This window comes from Diceros bicornis, chromosome 7 (genome assembly GCF_020826845.1).
Source record: "Diceros bicornis minor isolate mBicDic1 chromosome 7, mDicBic1.mat.cur, whole genome shotgun sequence".
NCBI classification, from domain to species: domain Eukaryota; kingdom Metazoa; phylum Chordata; class Mammalia; order Perissodactyla; family Rhinocerotidae; genus Diceros; species Diceros bicornis.
In genome coordinates this window covers 46,208,041-46,225,726 of record NC_080746.1, presented here as the reverse complement: position 1 = coordinate 46,225,726, position 17,686 = coordinate 46,208,041, and the positions used below count along the sequence as shown (strand labels likewise).

At 40.2% G+C, this 17,686-nt stretch overlaps 1 protein-coding gene across 2 annotated transcripts in view; it reads left to right on the top strand.

The window, feature by feature from the left end:
• CCDC81 (coiled-coil domain containing 81) overlaps positions 1–17,686 on the top strand; it is a 41,052-nt gene that overhangs the window by 15,724 nt on the left and 7,642 nt on the right. Inside the window, exons 4-13 of one of the 2 annotated variants that reach the window (XM_058544525.1) lie at positions 2,001–2,257; positions 5,020–5,099; positions 6,889–7,010; positions 8,497–8,620; positions 9,921–10,014; positions 10,438–10,584; positions 12,722–12,826; positions 15,062–15,234; positions 16,450–16,528; positions 16,762–16,982. In XM_058544525.1, coding sequence (XP_058400508.1) covers positions 2,001–2,257; positions 5,020–5,099; positions 6,889–7,010; positions 8,497–8,620; positions 9,921–10,014; positions 10,438–10,584; positions 12,722–12,826; positions 15,062–15,234; positions 16,450–16,528; positions 16,762–16,982 — 1,402 coding nt within the window. The remainder of the gene's footprint in view (positions 1–2,000; positions 2,258–5,019; positions 5,100–6,888; positions 7,011–8,496; positions 8,621–9,920; positions 10,015–10,437; positions 10,585–12,721; positions 12,827–15,061; positions 15,235–16,449; positions 16,529–16,761; positions 16,983–17,686) is intronic. The other variant, XM_058544526.1, reaches the window with a different exon arrangement.

Genomic DNA, 17,686 nt, shown 5'->3' with positions numbered 1-17,686 from the left:
AAAGGATGATAGGACTTTGCTGGCAGAGAAGCTATGGAAGATATTTCAGGAACAGTGAAGAATAAGGGAAAGAGTGAGCTCTGTTAATGGAGTAACGAGTACTTTTGTGTGGTCAGGGCATATGATTGTGGAGGCAAATGGAGGGAGGTAAGACAAAACTGGTTGGTAGGGGTCAAATTGTGAGGGGCCTTAAATGGTGTGATAAGGACTTTGGAATTCATCCTGTAGACAAAAGGAGCCATTGCAAGTTTTTGATCAGGGAATTATCTGTCCTGGTCCAGTTTTTAGTTTAGGAAGATAGCTCTTTTAATCACAGTAGTTTGGTAAAATATGGTAAAAGCCTGAATGAAGGCAAGGCAATCAGGAGGAAGACGAAGGAATCTATTCATGCGACATTTCATATGTAGAACTGATGGGATTCGGTTACCAGCTGAGAGTACTGGGAAGCAAGAGGAAGGAAGGTATTTAGGATGACTCAGATTTCTTGGAGAATAGACGGATGCTCATGCCATTAACAGCTATAGGGAAAGAAGGGGGAAAGGCAGCTTGTGGGGGCAAATAAACTAATAAGTTTGCTTCTGGACATGTTGAATTTGAGATTCCTATAGGGATATTTAGGTAGAGATGATTGCAGAGCTCAGGAGAGGGGTGGAGACTAGAGGTCAAGATTTGGATAAGTTTACTCAGGAGATGATATAAAGTAAGAAGAGGAGATAGACAGGGACAAAATCCTGTGGGAAAAAAAACACAACAACAACAAAACCAACCACTGTCTTATAAGAAGTAGAAGAGGAAGGAAGCCAGCAAAGGAGACTAAGGAGGAGGAAACTGGAGAACCAGAAGTGCTGCCATGGATACAAGAGAAGAGAGAGGGCATGGTCAACAGAAGTTAAGAGAGGTCATGAGAAAAAGATTTGCAACGTATTCATTGGCTTGCCCATCATGAGATGACAGTGTTCTTGCTGAGATTAGTGAACTGAAGAGATTGCAGAGAGACACTGGGCGAATGGGAGGGGAGAATCTAGAGGCAAGCAATATAGCCTTCTCTTTTAGGAAATTTATTTTAAAAAATGAAATGGAGGGAGGTGGTATAGAATCACTGCTAAATTATGCAGGAGACCTGGGCTAATATAGGGGAGCTCTTGTAGTGTAGACCTATTAATCCTCATCATCCAGCAGTATCGGACATTTGAAAGGCTATAAATTAATGCTTGCTGAATGAATGTTTAGAATGTTCTTATCTTCTCTCTATCCTCTTCCTCTATCAGTGGACCTTGTTTACTGTCTCTCTTTGGATTTATCATGTTGATCATCTTTGCTATTTACCTCCTTTTCTGACTTGTGGGCCTTGCATAGCGTCTATATCTGTTCTAGTTGAATAGACCATGTGCTTCCTTCAAGCTAGATATAGTCCTATTCTATCGCAATGTCATTGATGGGCTCATTAGAGAGGAAAAGCTTTCTGCAAGTCATCCAGTCTGATATCCTCTGATAAGACCCAATTTCATTTGAAAGGTAACTTCTAGTGAAGATGACTATATTTTCAACACACTTAACATTTGTAGATATTTATAATCATTTAAAAATTATATGATAACTAGAGGAGATAGGCAAGTATTGCTGCAACATGTCCTGAAAGATAAGGGGCTGAAAAATTCAGAAAACCCTCTGATGAAGAGAAGCAGTTAGCTATTATTATGTCTCCACGAGAAAATAAAAATCTTGTCTGGAATATTGTTTAGAAAGCTAATTGTTCTTATTTTGAGCAAAAAACATTATACTTTTAGGGAAAATCATATTGATTACTGTCTGTTAATAACCAGCAGTGTCAGTTGTCTGTAGGAATAATGTTACCTTGGGTACAACTAAAGGCTTCACATGGACAATTCTATTTTTGTGTATTGAGTGAGAATCAGAAAATTATTTGTGCGTGTATATGATATGTCTCTGTTTTAATTTCCACTTCCTTCCCCCACCCCAACTCTCCTTTTCTCCTCTAGGTGATATCCCAATTGTTCCGCTTAATTTTGTCATGATATCCCTGGAGGGTCCATTTAACAGGGATACAGTGGAAGGATGTGTGAAGGAGACGTTGCTTTTTTTATCTCGATCCATTTCCGTCAAACAAAATGTGGAGTTTACATTCAAAGGAATTGGGGTCCTCGTGATCAGAGACGGCAGAGTGAAGATGAGATTTTATAAGGACTTCCTTTGTACAATGGATGGAAGTGGGGCGTTGGCGAAAGCCCTAGCAAATGTAAATTAATGTTTCCTTTTCTTAATTTCTCTCCCGAGTAGTTCTGAATCATCTATAATTGTGTCATCATTAATAAAAACTCAGGTTGACAAATTTTAAAGGGCAGTTACCACAAGTGCAAAGAAATGCTTGTTTATAGATGCTTAACTCTTTGATGAAAAGGTTAGAAGGGCAAAGGAACTTGACTAAGTTTTGAGTCAATGCCAACTGAAAAATATAAATAGTAATAGACACTTCTATAATTCTGAACATTTTATAGTACCTTGTAGTTTAAAAAGTCCTTCCACACATTATTTCATTTGAGTCTCAAAACATCATAAAACTGGTATTATTATCATCCTGATTTTACAAATGAGATAAATGGGGGCTCAGAGAGGTTATGTGGGAAGCCTGAAGTCAGGGTGCTGATAAGTGGTAGACTGGAGTTCAAGCCAGACTTCCTAATTACTCTTTTTTTGCTGGTTATATTACTTTATTTTAATGAAAGTCTACAATAAGATCTAATTCAAGTCATGGAAATGTATCTTTAGCTTTTAATTTGCTATGTCGTGGAAGAAATTTCATAATCCGTTATTAACCATTAAGTAGCTGGTGTGACCTTCATGCCAAGTTGGACATAGCAGAGTTTAAGAGGCAATGGAGGGCCGGCCTGGTGGCTTAGCGGTTAAGTGCGCGCACTCTGCTACTGGTGGCCCGGGTTCGGATCCCGGGCACGCACAGACGCACTGCTTCTCCGGCCATGCTGAGTCCACGTCCCACATACAGCAACTAGAAGGATGTGCAACTATGACATACAACTATCTACTGGGGTTTTGGGGAAGAAAAAAAGGAGGAGGATTGGCAATAGATGTTAGCTCAGAGTTGGTCTTCCTCAGCAAAAAGAGGAGGATTAGCACGGATGTTAGCTCAGGGCTGATCTCCCTCACAAAAAAAAAAAAAGAGGCAATGGAATAGTCAATCAACAGGACTAATTGAATACTTAATGTGCCTTAGGTGCAGCTCTGGGAACTAACAAAATTGGTATATATTATATAATTGGTATATATTATATATATTATATAATCCTGTGTCCCATAGAGCAAAAGCCTGAATTTTGTGAAAACGCTATAAAATGAAAGGCTATAAATATGGTCTAATCCTACCCTCTAATTTCTCCTTTCATGGAGCTCTGGGATGGGGATTTAGGAGATGGAGTTGTATATAATGGGGCTTTTGGTGTTTTCTCCACAATCTGGCTTTGTACAGGATTTTTAAGAGAGATGCCAACTCTGTGTGTGGAAAATGGAAACACACACAGGTATAACCTCTCTTTTCCATGAAAACACAAAGCAAGGTTTGCAAAACCAGAGCAAGGCCAAAGCACTGGCCCATCTCTAAACTTCACGCTTCTACAGAACTTGGTAGCTTCAATATGTGTTTAAAAGAGAGGATAGGGCCAGCCCCAGTGGCCTAGTGTTTAAGTTTGGCACGTTCCACTTAGGCGGCCTGGGTTCAGTTCCTGGGCGTGGACCTATACTCCTCCTGGGTCAGCGGCCATGCTGTGGTGGCGGCTCACATACAAAGAGAGGAAGACTGGCAACAGGTGTTAGCTCAGGGTGAATCTTCCTTAGCAAAAAAAAAAAAAAAAAAAAAGAGAGAGAGAGAGAGGAGATAACATTTTAATTGGCCTACTGCATTCTAAGATATAAGTTTTAAGGAGCATTTTCCAAAAGAACTAGTTCTGAGAGATATTCTATGAAAAAAGGGTTTGGAGGCCAAAGCAGATGGAGAACTGCTGCGTATATTACCCTCAGGGGCAGAGGCACAAAGCACATTGGCATGTTAAAGGATCTGAGAAGTCTGGCTGGAAAGAAGCCACTTTAACTGCCTGAAAGTATTTAATCATGGAACTTTAGACTAATCCAATACTCATTAACACCTATAAAGCACATTTTGGGAAACTACTGTAAAGCGGTGAGAGTGACTGTTTTTTCCCCAAATGTCCCATAACTTAAACCTGAGTGCTGTCCTGCAGAATAGTTCTCTTGGGAAGCTGTATGCTTATTTCACTGATGCTGCTTTTGCTGGAAACATTTTTAAAACCTCTTTTTGGGAATTCCCTTCAAAGCCTTTTGTAAGCCATATCCTAAATCCAAAAATAATAATTTTATATATCATTCTGTACTAGTGCAATGTAATAATGTGATTATTATATAATGTAGTAATAATTATAATAGCTGCTATTTGTTGAGTGCTTATTATGAGCTAGCCACTTACATACAGTATCTCATAAAAATCCTGTCAATTAGATCTAATTATTATCCCCACATACCTAAGGTGTAAGGCTACATAGTTGTTATCAGTGTGGGCGGTTGAGCATGAGTCCACCTGACTCCAAAGCCTCTCTTAACTACCCAATTTTAGAGTTATTTGGGTCAAGAGTGGAATTAGCTAGCATGCTCATTTTCCTGATAGTTTCAATAAGTCAATTATCCTCTTAAAGATGTCTAAAAGAAGCAATCAACTCTGAAAGCAATTTCCAAAGAGGAAATAGTTTGAGAAAAGACAGCATCGATGGTATTGGTATGTGACTACCCAGGGTGACTACTTTGATAAATGACATCATTCCTCATTGGTTTTTAAGCTGTGGACTTTAGGCACTAAACAAAATTAACAATAAAGAGTATCATGGTAGCCTTGCCTCTGAGACAGCCTATAGCTTTGATTTGTCTGTGTCCTGGACCACAGCCCAGGTATAACCCTTCTCTGTTCCTGTCCTCCAGAGGCCTGGCACTGTGGACTCGGTGTTGTCTAGCAGAGAAGCCTTGGGGAAGCGGCCGAACAGTGTGCTTGCATTTCCAAGGTTAGTGCTTTGCTCCACAGCAGTCCTTGCTGGCCTATTGATCTAACCGGGCAGGGCTTCACACCCTTTCCTAGCTCATGCTCCTTTTAGTACTCTCTCTCTCTCTCTCTTTCAGTGCGCCAGCAAAGAAGAGTTTATTGCATACGCTTTATGTAGTTAAGTTAAAAAACACTGGGCACTTAGAATATTCCTTTTTTAAACTACTCTTAGCTCCCTGGAAACCCTGATACTACCTCCCACCAACCTTAGTCCCTGCAATATTAGTAAAATTATTCTCACCTGCTGGGCTTTCCTCTCCGTTCCACCACTTCCTCTGATCTAGCTTCTTCCTCTGTCTGTAGCCTAGCCACCTCCTGTGTGAGCTCTGATTTTCACCACTGAAGGGGTTAGAAAGACAAGGTAGAATAAAGGAACAGCTTTACCCCAAGAACGCAGTGGGTGTTACTGGTGGCTGCTGCTGACAATAATTATAATAATTATAATGATAACAATAATGATAATGATAATAATAGTTATAATCTATGGAGCACTTACTAGATGCCAAGTATTGTTAAGCATTTTCTCAATATTCTTATATTTAATCTTCACTGCAACTGTTTGAGATATGTGTTATAATTTTATCGAGATGTAAAAATTTTGTGCTCTTAATCATGTTCTTAATCTTAATAGCTGTACCATTAACTACTATGGAGGAAGTTTGGGGTATAATAACCAGCTTCCCAGAGTATTATTTTCTCACGTTTTTTCGAGTCTGTGACATTCTCTTGGTTTGCTAGTTTGGAATAACTCCCTCCTGGAAGGCCTGTATGACGCATCTTTCCACACATCAGTGTGAGGGCCAGATTAAGCTTTAGAGATTAGTTAGGTGAACTCCCTCATCTTGCAGATGAAATGGCCACACAACTGAGTGGCCAAGCCAGAAATAAAACCATGGCTCCTGACTGTTTCAGTGTTCTTTCCATTGCACCATGTTGCCTTACTCATTAAAAATAAATCAATGGATTCAAAATAGTTTTATTTTGATTATATTTTGGAAGGTAAATTTGGCTGTCCCTTTGGACATATTTTGGCTTGAGCAATCCAGGAGGGAAATAATCGCAGTGAGTCAAGGAACAGAGAGGGAGGCTCCTGTCAATTACAGAGCCTAGAAATAGACACGAAGACTCAAATACTCAAAACAATTATAGGTGTTTTATTTATGTGAAGTTTGGCCCCTGAATTTACTGGAACCACCCCCTACTCCCAACTCTAACCCAGCGCTCCATACCTAAGACCAAAGAAAAACTGCTTCTCCCACTGTGCCTTTGCAAGTCCTCACTCTTGTCTGGGAGAATGGAGAAGCGGGAAGGAGAAAGAGGGAGGAGAGAAATGGTTATTTCTGGGCATACTCTGCATACTAGACTATGAATCCTTGCCTTCAAGCTATCCAACAACCACTTTTCACTGTGTCACCCCTACTGCATCTGGTTACAGAACTAGAAAAGACAGATAAATTCAAACTGAAACCAAAACCAAAAACATAAATCTAGGCCTTCAAAGCAATGTATCAAACAAGAGCTGCCTTTGAGCCCTCAGTAAGGAAGGGGAAGGTCTTGGTTGGCTCCCAGACTTAGCCTTAAAGAGAGTGAGTCCATGATTTGTACTCAGCAAATCAAAACACTCGCTCCCTTGAGAGAAGTGGGCTTATTTCAGAATCAGTGAGCTAGCCGGGGTGCTTCTCAGAATGAGAGTTCACATATTCACCTATTCTGGTCCAGCACAATGGACAAACATCTTGGCTTGTTCCTAGGATTGAGCTCAGGGAGATGGAGAACAAACCACCTATGGAAACCATTGTAGAAGAAGGTAGAAAGAACAGACAAAGGAAGTACAAATTAAAAGACCAGTCAGACAAAGAAGAAGGCGTCAGAGGTAGGCCAATGGTTTCTGGGTATAATCTGTCACTCTACTCCTTATGAGCCCAGCCATATTGCTTAGAAACTCCTAGGCCCAAAGTAAATAAAGTTAGATTCATGAATAATCACTGTATTCTTCTTTTTAACAAACATCTTCTATTCCTGGAATCTTGTATCTCACCTTACCACTTTATTACTCTCAGGTTCTTAGACTATGATCTTTGCTGGCTCCGCATTGCTTAAAGGGTCAAAATTCAGATGCCTACAGGGTCCAGGCAGATGACATAAATGCATGAAGTGGGCTGGAGATAACATGATAGAGAGACATGTTAGCATAAATAATAATTTTTATGAAAAATGAAGAGTGGTAGTTTTACATCTTTGATATCTGGCCTAATAGAAGATAGCTCCATTCTCATATCTGTGTCTTCATTTAATCTGTTGTGATATGTTGGTTTGGCTGAAATATATAAAGAAACTGCTAGGACTTCAAAGACTTTTTGAAGGGTTCTTAGGGATCCCCAGGGGTTGCCAGACTACTTTTTGAGGACTGTCCCTCAGAAGATTGTTGATTTGTGGAAACGTGGGCAGGGTGGTATAAAATTTTCTGATTTTTCAAGAGAAGCGGAGATCCTGAAATCTGTTGATTGTTAAATGTTGACAACTAATTGATACTGAAACAAAAAAATGCTGATTGGGCCAAACAAAACGTATCAACGGGTAAACATTGGCTTGGTTTTGCATTGTGTGGCCTAGAGGATTACAGATAAACTTGTAGCTTAATCTTCACCTGCTTTCGTTTCTTTAGCCTCATCTGTCACTATTCCCTACAGACTCCTTCTTTGAGCAAAATTGTCTATTCATGTTTTTCTAACATGCTTTGCTTTTCCCGGACTTCACGCTTTTGTTCACTCTTTTTCTCCTGCCTGGAATGCTCTGCCTTTTCTTACCGTCTATCCTAATCCCACTTGACCTCTTAGCACCCTTTTCATATCTCACTTCCTTCATGAAGACTTCTCTCATCACTGGATTCTGAAGTGGCTTCTCTCTTCTCTGAGCATGTCAGACCCTTAAAGAGTGCACCATTCATTTGGGATTTAGACGCTTTGCATCATTGTCCTGAGTTCCTATTTATACAATGTATGTAAAACACTTAGCACTGTTGACGTGTAGGAAGACCTCCACAAATGAGAGCTCTCATGTTTTTTGTTTGTATCTTATTTTTCTCTTCAACTATATCTGATGAAAGATCTTTAAGGCCAAAGACTTGCCTCTTTGTATTTTCTAAAGTGCCCAGCCAGTGCTTTGCATGTAATGAGTATACAGCAAAAATATATATATATATTTTAACCACACTAGGGCAAGGGACAATAATTTAAAGATAAGAAAGTGTATCTTATGTGAAAAATTTCCCTGGTAAAATTATGAGTTTTAAAAATCTGTCTTAAGTACAAACCATCCATTTAAAGTTGAAAAGAAACTCGCTTTCGTTCATTCTACAGAGATCTTATCACCCAAGAGAATTCAAGATAGACAAGCTCTCTCCCCTGGCAAAGTGACAAGTGCCAGCTTGCTGAACAAGTTGGAGCGAAGTGGGAGTGGTGGGAAGAATATGAACCCTGAAGGGTAATGCATTGGTATTTTTCATGTTGCACTTTACTAAATATATTTTCGAGTCATATCTTGATGCAGGGAATTTAAAAAAGCATTCATTCATTCCTTCATTCAGTATTCTTGAGTATATTCTATGGGCTAGGTGACGGGGATAATAAAGACGACCAGTACTCACAATCTAGCAGGAAACTCAGACATACATAGAGCGGTAAGTTATGTTTCACTGGGATAAATGCTATGACAGAGGTGGAAACGAAATAGCACAGAGGAGGGAATATCTAACTTTCCTTGTGGATTTGGGAAAACTTCCCTTCTTGTTTTCTGAGTGCTTGGATATTATGAACATACTATAGAATTCACTTATTCAGTTATTTATCTTGTTTATTGGCTATCTGTCCCCATCAGCATGGTAATTCCATGAGGATAGGGATTTTTTTTTTTTTTCCTGAAGAGATCAGCCCTGTGCTAACCTCTGCCAATCCTCCTCGTTTTTTGCTGAGGAAGACTGGCCCTGGGCTAACATCCGTTCCCATCTTCCTCCACTTTATATGGGACGCCACCACAGCGTGGCTTGCCAAGCAGTGCCTCGGTGTGCGCCCGAGATCCAAACGAACGAACCCCGGGCCACCGCAGCGGAGCACACGCACTTAACCGCTTGTGCCACTGGGCCAGCCCCTAGGAATTTTCTTTTTTTTTTTTTTGAGAGGAAGACCAGTCCTGAGCTAACTCCAATGCCAATCCTCCTGTTTTTTTTTTTCTTTTGCTGAGGAAGACTGGCCCTGGGCTAACATCTGTGCCTGTCTTCCTCCACTTTACATGGGACGCTGTCACAGCATGGCTTAACAAGCGGTGCGTCGGCGTGGGCCTGGGATCCGAACCGGCGAACCCTGGGCTGCGCAGCGGAGCGTGTGCACCTAACCGCTTGTGCCACCCAGCCGGCCACCCCCAGGGATTTTTTTTGTTTGTGTGTTTTGTTGTTCACTGAATCTCCCATGTCTAGAACAGTGCACATAGTAAGCACTCAATACATTTTTGTAGAATGAATAACTTTTACCCCCTTTTCACAGAATTGGTACTTGAGACTTTGCAAGATTACCCAGCTTGTCTAATGCCAGTCAGCCTGTAAGCAAAAAAGCTGGGATTCAATTCCAGGTTTATCTGATACAAAGCATTGGTTCTTAACCTCTATACATATAGATGCTCTAAAGAAAACCACTGAGATATTTTTCTTTCTCATATTTATCCTTGTCTCTAAAGTTATTGCTCTAGATGTCAGACTGCATTAAACATTAATGTTGCCTTGTTTTCATAGCTTATCATCTCCAGATTGTCTGAAAAATGATAATGAAATGAAGCCTAAAATTTCTCCAGCCCCTGCTTGCCAGGATCATAATAAGGCAGGACAGGTACAGTGTCTTCAAACAAACAAAACCCAATCAGACTCTTCCTCTGACTTTTGTTTCTCAGAGAGAGTTCTGGGAATCGCTCTTTCTTTCATATATGGATATGGCTCAAGTACTCAGGACCCAAAACTGGACTCTGATAAATCTAGCTACTAGTCAAAATCTACTAGTTAACAGAAATAGAGTTGGGAAATCTCATTCTCATTTTCAATTGCTATAAACACTTCTGATCACTAAGAGTTCAGTAAATCCTTTTGAATATTTGTGGGGGTCACTCTGCAAATCTCATTTTGCTAATATAATTAATATATCCTTTTATAAAGTATACTTCTTGATATGCCCAGCCTTTGGCGAGCTTGTGAAGGGAATGTGAAGGCAAAAAAGTAAGAGGTAAAAATTGATTTGTCCTAAAATTTGGTATTGTAGGAAATGTGTTATGTGTGTTTGCAACGAGCACAACGAAATTCCCCACTGTACTGCAGTGAGGAGAGGAGGAGGAGAGAGATGGAAGATGAGCAACTCATACAGCAATATCAAATGTTGAAGGACCAAGAGGCTCTCTTCAAACAGCAGGTAGTTCAACACCTTGATTAAAGAGTGTTTAACATGGGACAGTAGAACATGATTATGAAACGCCATTTAAAATGTTCCATCATATGTCTGTATTGTACTATATTTAATCATTTACTTACTGCTGGACTAAAACTTAGGTTGTGTCCAAGTTTTCACTAATAATAAACAACTCTTGGATGAATATCCATGCAGCTGAATGTTTGCACATGTCACTGATTTTTTCCCCCCATAAGGACTGAGATTTAAAGGTGGAAGTCCTGGATTTATATAACTTTACTTTTGATTTCTGATAAAATATAATCGTGGTCAAGGCTTTTCCCTTCAAATTTATGGCCTATCTCAAGCAAGCAAAGACACAGTAGCACCTTCACATTTGCTCTCTCCAGATTTCTGTGGTCTCCAACAATTGACGCTACTGCCCTTTCCTGCATTCGTGGTATCATAAGTAACCACTTAAGAAATTTTCCATTCCTTCTTTTTTTTCCCCAATTATTTTATTGAGGTCATAATGGTTTATAACATTGTGTAATTTCAGGTGTACATTATTATTTATCAGTTTCTGTGCTTCGTGCTCACCACCAATAGTTTAAATTTTATCCCTCACCATACATATGTGCCCCTTTACCCCTTTTGACCACCCCCAACCCCCTTCCCCTCTGGTAACCACTAATCTGTTCTCTTTATCCATGTGTTTGTTTATCTTCTGCATATGAAGGAAATCATGCAGTGTTTGTCTTTGGCTTATTTTGCTTAACATATACCCTCAAGGTCCATCCATGTTGTTGCAAATGGGACAATTTTGTCTTTTTTATGGCTGAGTAGTATTCCATTCTATATATATACCACATCTTCTTTATCCATTCATCAGTTGATAGGCACTTAGGTTGCTTCCACATCTTGGCTATTGTGAATAATGCTGCAATGAACATAGAGGTACATAAGTCTCTTTGGATTGTTGATTTCAAGTTCTTTGGATAAATACCCAGTAGTGGGATAGCTGGATTGTATGGTATTTCTATTTTTAATTTTTTGAGAAATCTCCATATTGTTTTCCATATGGCTGCACCAGTTTGCATTCCCACCGGCACCTTATCTCCACATGTTTTTCATATATCTCCACCGCTTCCTGGGGACCCAGTCCATTTACCTTCAGATGTATAGCTGCATGGGTCTCTCAGGTATCCTGTTATGCTGTGTAGGTATCCTCTGTCAGTCAATGAATGTCTGTTTAGTTGTACTTCAGAGGGGAAGAGACAAAGGGAACAGCTCACTCTGACATGTTGCTGATGTCACTCCCCACTTCCATTCCTTCTTATGATCCCTACAGAGGTGGTGCCTATAGCCCAAGAACAGGAAATAAAAAAACTTCCCCAACCCACTTTTGTAAATACATGAAGACATCAGAAAGTACCATTGCCTCCATAAAGCTGGTTTCTACCTTGGTTGGATTATTATTTTTTTTATTGGTGTTTTAATAGTTTATAACATTGTGAAATTTTGGGTTGTACATTTTTGTTTGTCCATCACCATATATATGTCTCCCTTCACCCCTTGTGCCCGGCCCCCACCCCCATTGCCCCTGGTAACCACAATACAGTTTTCTCTGTCCATGTGTTGGTTTATATTCCACATATGAGTGAGGTCATACAGTGTCTGTCTTTCTCTTTCTGGCTTACTTCACGTAACATAATACCCTCCAGGCCCATCCATGTTGTTGCAAATGGGACGATTTTTCTTTTTTTATGGCTGAGTGGTATTCCATTGTATATATATATACCACATCTTCTTGATCCAATTGTCAGTCAAGGGACACTTAGGTTGCTTCCACTTCTTGGCTATAGTGAATAATGCTGCAATGAACATAGGGGTGCATAAGCCTCTTTGGATTGTTGATTTCAGGTTTGTTGGATAGATTCCCAGTAGTGGGACAGCTGGATCATAGGGCATCTCTATTTTTAATTCTTTGAGGAATCTCCATATGGTTTTTCATAGAGGCTGCACCAGTTTGCATTCCCACCAGCTGTGTATGAGGGTTTCTGTTTCTCCACATCCTCTCCATTGGTTGGATTATTTTAATGTAATAAAATTAAATTTTTTAAAGGCTCTATTTCAGTATGTGATTTTTTTTTCTTCAAAGATGAAAAGTCTGGCTAATAGAGAACGGAATCAAAAAAATGCTGCCTATAATCTTGGAGTTGCTGAAGCTATAAGAATCCACAAGAATGAGAAACCTGAATTTTATGTAAGAGTCTTTTCAAAATTTCTGTTGCTAATACCTGCCCTATCTGTGAGTGTTTGAATTTTATAAGGTTGAAGCTTCCTTCTAGAGCAGGAGTAGTCCAGAGTTGGCCTCCACACCGTTCACATTCACAATACAGTTCTTATTAGTCACTACAGGATTTATTAATGATACTAATTCTCAACCAGGACCTGGGAGGGGTGAGGGGGAGTATACTAAAGTACTGCCCCAGGATGAGCCAATCTAAACAGAGAACCAGCATCACCTGGGAGCTTGCTGGAAATGCAGAATCTAGGGCCCCACCCCAGACCTCTAGAATGGGAATCTACATTTGAATAAAATAGTTAGGTGATTTGTAGGTGCATTAAAGTTTGAGAGCCCAACTTCAGGTGGAGGTGAGCCACGTACTTCACCATTAATTTAATGTTTTCAATCTTTATGTGCCTACCTTTATTTCTGCCTAAATCTTTCTCTTTTCACCTTACTATCTAGGTAGTGTGACACTTGGGATGTAAATCTATTAAAATATATTTTCTTTATCCTTCATCAACCATTTATTGAACTCCTATGTGCTGGCCACTGTGCTGGTGGGTAGGACTACAAAGATGAATAAGACAAGGTCCCTCTTCTAATAAGTCTGAGGATCATGGGGGAAACATTTGAAGAGACAAGAGTGCGGTATACTAAATGCTATGATCAATCTTTGAACAGGGCACTACATGAGCAAAGAGGAAAGCCACTTAACCCAGACCAGAGATCTGGGCAGACTTCCTGGTATACAGGGTTAGGTAAGGAAGCGAATGGAGGAAGAACCTTCCAGGCAGGGGCAGCAGGGTTGGAGGGAGGGAGAGCAAGGTGCTTTTGAGATTTAGGCACAATCACTCTCTCCTTTTAGATATATAAGTTCCAGGTTATATTTATTACTGCTCACTTTGTATCTCCTCTTTGATATATCTGTAGACGTCTTAAAATTAAAAAGACCCAAACAGAAGTTTTGATTCCCCCCCAACCTGTTTTTCTCTCAGCCTTCCCATTTTAACAAGTGGCATCACCAGGCAGACAGCTGCACGAACCCCATATCTAGGAGTGAGCCCAGATTCCTCCTTCTCTGTCCCCTCACATCCAACTATCCACAAGTCCAGTTGCCTTTACCTCCAAAATGTATCCAATATCTCTTCACATCCCTTCATCATCAATGTTACCCCCCTGGTCCAAGCCACAGTATAGGCTCAACTTCTGCAATTCCTCCCTAATTAGGCTCGCTGCTGCTGCTTGCCTTCTTGCCCTCCTACAATCTATTCTTCCCACAGCAGCCAAAGCAATCTTTCAAAACTCTTAACCAAAACATATCATTCTCCTGTTTAAAGCCTCTAATGGCTTCCCATTGAATTAAAATAAAATCTAAACTGCTTACCTTGATCTCTCAGGTCCTACATGGTTTGGCCCCTGCCCCTCTGTCTGAGCTCACCCACTGCTACTTCCTCTTGCTCACTATGCCTCAGCCACATAGACCTTCTTTCCGCTCACTAAACATGCCTAGTTTGTTTCCATCTAGTGTCTTTGCACTTGCTGTTCCTTCTGTATGGGACACAGGTCCCCTGATAGTTGCAGTGGAGGTGACTCAGTCCCCTCCACTGAAAAGCCTTCGCTAATAACCAACCACTTTAGCCCTCTTCCCACCCAGTCACTCGCTATAAGGGCTTCATTGCACTTAGCACCACATTAAATTATCTGATGTATTGTTTACCTGTTCACTGTCTGTCTCCTGCCCCAGAATGCAGGCTTGATGAGAGCGAGGCTCTCTGTGGATCTCTGTTCTTGGTCAATGTTGAATCACCAGTGTCTAGAATGGCCAGGCTGAGAGTGGGTGTTCAATTCTCTCTCTTCCCGCCTCCTCTCAGTCATTGCTCATACTTTTGTGCTCACTCAGAATTCCTTCTTCTTTCCACCTGCACATTGTAAGTGCTAGCTCAGCACCTGCTCCATGAAATCCTTTTTCATCTTTCTTTCAGATATGGGGCTTTGGTCAGTTCTGCTCAGATTCATCCTTGAGCACACTCATACTATTCTGTGGGTTACCTCAACACTAGCTACTCAACATCCTAGTGTTGAGGATTGGGCAAATATTATAAGTTAATAAATACTTTCTGATTGACTTTTGTCTTCTGAATTATTAACTTTATTCTTTGTTGCTTTTTGGTATTCTAGAATAAATGAATTGCTTCTCTTTCATTCTAGAAATCCTTCCTATTTGATAAACGGCCACTCAGTCCTGAGATTAATGCTTTTAAGCAAGAGGAATATTTCCAAAATCTCCTGAAACAAATGGATAACAGACGGGAAAAGGAAATCAAGCAAAGACAAAACAGAGAGTTGATGGACCGCCTAGAACAAGTGCAACTCACAGAGGAGTGAGTCTAGCTAGACACACTCTGAAAACGGATTCAGGGTTTTCATGTGATGCTTATTTCCATGTGGGATTGAATCAGCATTAGTAGTTTCATTAGTACAACTGTAACCAACTGAGCACACTAACCCAGCTAGTAGCCAGTACCACAGCATAATATTTCCATTAGAAAAATGAAAAAGCCATCTTTATTATAATTATCATTATAGTAAGGATTGCCAATCTATAATAAGTTATAGAGTATCATTTTGTATTGTTTTGTGATCACTAATACTGGTAGATGGAGGAAGAGATTTTTCTTGAGCAGGCATCATTCCCAGCTATTCTCAGGTAACCTCAAGGCAAAGCTGAGGCTTTATCATAAGTATGTAGTGGTGTTCCATGAAACTAGAGGGCAGGACTGTATGGGGGACCCAGGAGGACTGGAACCAGGGACTAAAAAGTCATGTAAAAAAGACTTTCCCTCTGCTCATACCTACAACTTCTTAGTTGACATCGTCTTTATTCCAGCTCAGACTTGGGTGAATGTTAGTCTCAATTCCACATTTTCAGGAAAGAGAATCTTATTGGTTCTGCTTGGGTCATCTGAGGCCTGGGATAGGGTCAGAGCCACAGAGTTCAAACATGCCTACGGGGGCCACACTTGTGCTGTTGAGATCAGGAGAGCAATTAAGGAGGCTACTATAGGAGCAAGACTCCTAAAACGTATAATAAGCTAGCTTCTATCACCAAAAATTATATTTCTATAAAATGTGTATGTTCCATTCTACTCACTTTATAGATCATGATGTATTCCCTGTAGGTTGCATATAGTAGAATCATAATTGATAATAGGAAAGATCACTTTTCTTAAAAAGGAATCTTATGATGAACCATTTTATAAAATGCATAGACACTTGCTGTTTTCCTATATAGATTTTTTTGAAGCATGGGGGAAGGGGTGCCTGTCTTTGTGGTAGTGCATTTGGACAATATGGTCGGTCACCTGCTTATACCTTTCCTGTTTGTACTGTGCTTAACACATTGTCCACTAGCCTATGGATTTGAATTACATTTTTTTTTATTTAAACGAAAGCTCCTAGAAGGAAATATCACTTTTTATTTACCAGGCTCTCATTCCTATTAATACTTACTAAACATGCTGTGATGATATTAATCTGTATTACTAAAGACTCTGTAACAAACTGTGCTCCTACCTTTTCTTATTCTTAACTGCCAGACTTGCTGCACAAAGAGCCAAATATATAAAAGATAAGATGGAAGAAACACAGTGTTACAAGAGAGCTTTGGATGCACAGGTAAGGGGACAATTATTATTTTAAAAATTATGCAGTGCTTCAATACCATTCTAAAAATATGTAAATATACTGTAATGTTATGAATATCCTTATCCATTTGGTATCCATTTGGTGGTTTTAGAGGCCCTTGTTCCTTCCTCTAATGTGTTGGTATATTACTATGCTACAGCATTGTGCATAAACTTTATTCTCTGGCATAATTATAATCTGCATTATGTGTGTCCCTGTTTCAGATAAAGAACAAACCCCCCCAGCTGCCCATGTTTGAGCCAGACTCTTTTGAGCCCATCTTTGGTGAGAATGAGGGTAAGCTGATGGTGGAAAAGCGAAAGCGAGAACAGAATTACATGAAGCACCAGCTGGAGGCCGCTGCTAGCCACAAGAGGAAAGCCATCCTGCACCAACTGGTGGACCAAAAGCGGGATTTGCAGATGCTTCAGAGGACCCAAAAAGAGTAAGAGACCCTGGATCTTTCTTCCTACTCCTCCTCCTCCTCATCCTCTCCCTTATTTCTCCTCTTTTCTCTCTCTCTCTTCCTCATACAACAGCAGAGAAGCAATAATAATAGTGAACACAGTGAGGAGTTACTATGTGCAAAATATTGTTCTAAGCTTATTATATGCTTCATCTTACTTCATCCTCACAATTCACGCTATGAAGAAAAATTATTAAATTAAAAAAACCCACTAAACTCTTCATCCTACTTCTTCCTCCAGTTACTTCTCCATATTTTTCCTTTCCTTTGCAGTACAACTTCTTAAAAGAGTTGTCCATACCAGCACTAGCCATTGGAAATACAACATGAGGCACAAATGCGCTGTTGTGCTCAAGTAGACAGACATGAAACTCAGGTCCATTCTCAACTTCCACTAAAGCCCCTTCCTTCAAAGAACGGTGCATATAGTAAGCTGTACTGATGATTGCTGGTGACGGGGTGGTGAAGACGGCAGGGTAGGCAGAGGAGGACTTTATGCCATATCAATGCAAATACCTTTAAATTCAAACATTAAACACCTAGTTTCTTAAAATGCCTAATTGGTCACCCCACCAATGGGGAATTTTGAAAGGTCCTGACCAGCTCTCAGCCTCACAACTTCTCCTTGGCTCCTTCTCACCTTCCCATTTCTATATCTCCTACTCTCCCTCCTCCACTCCAGA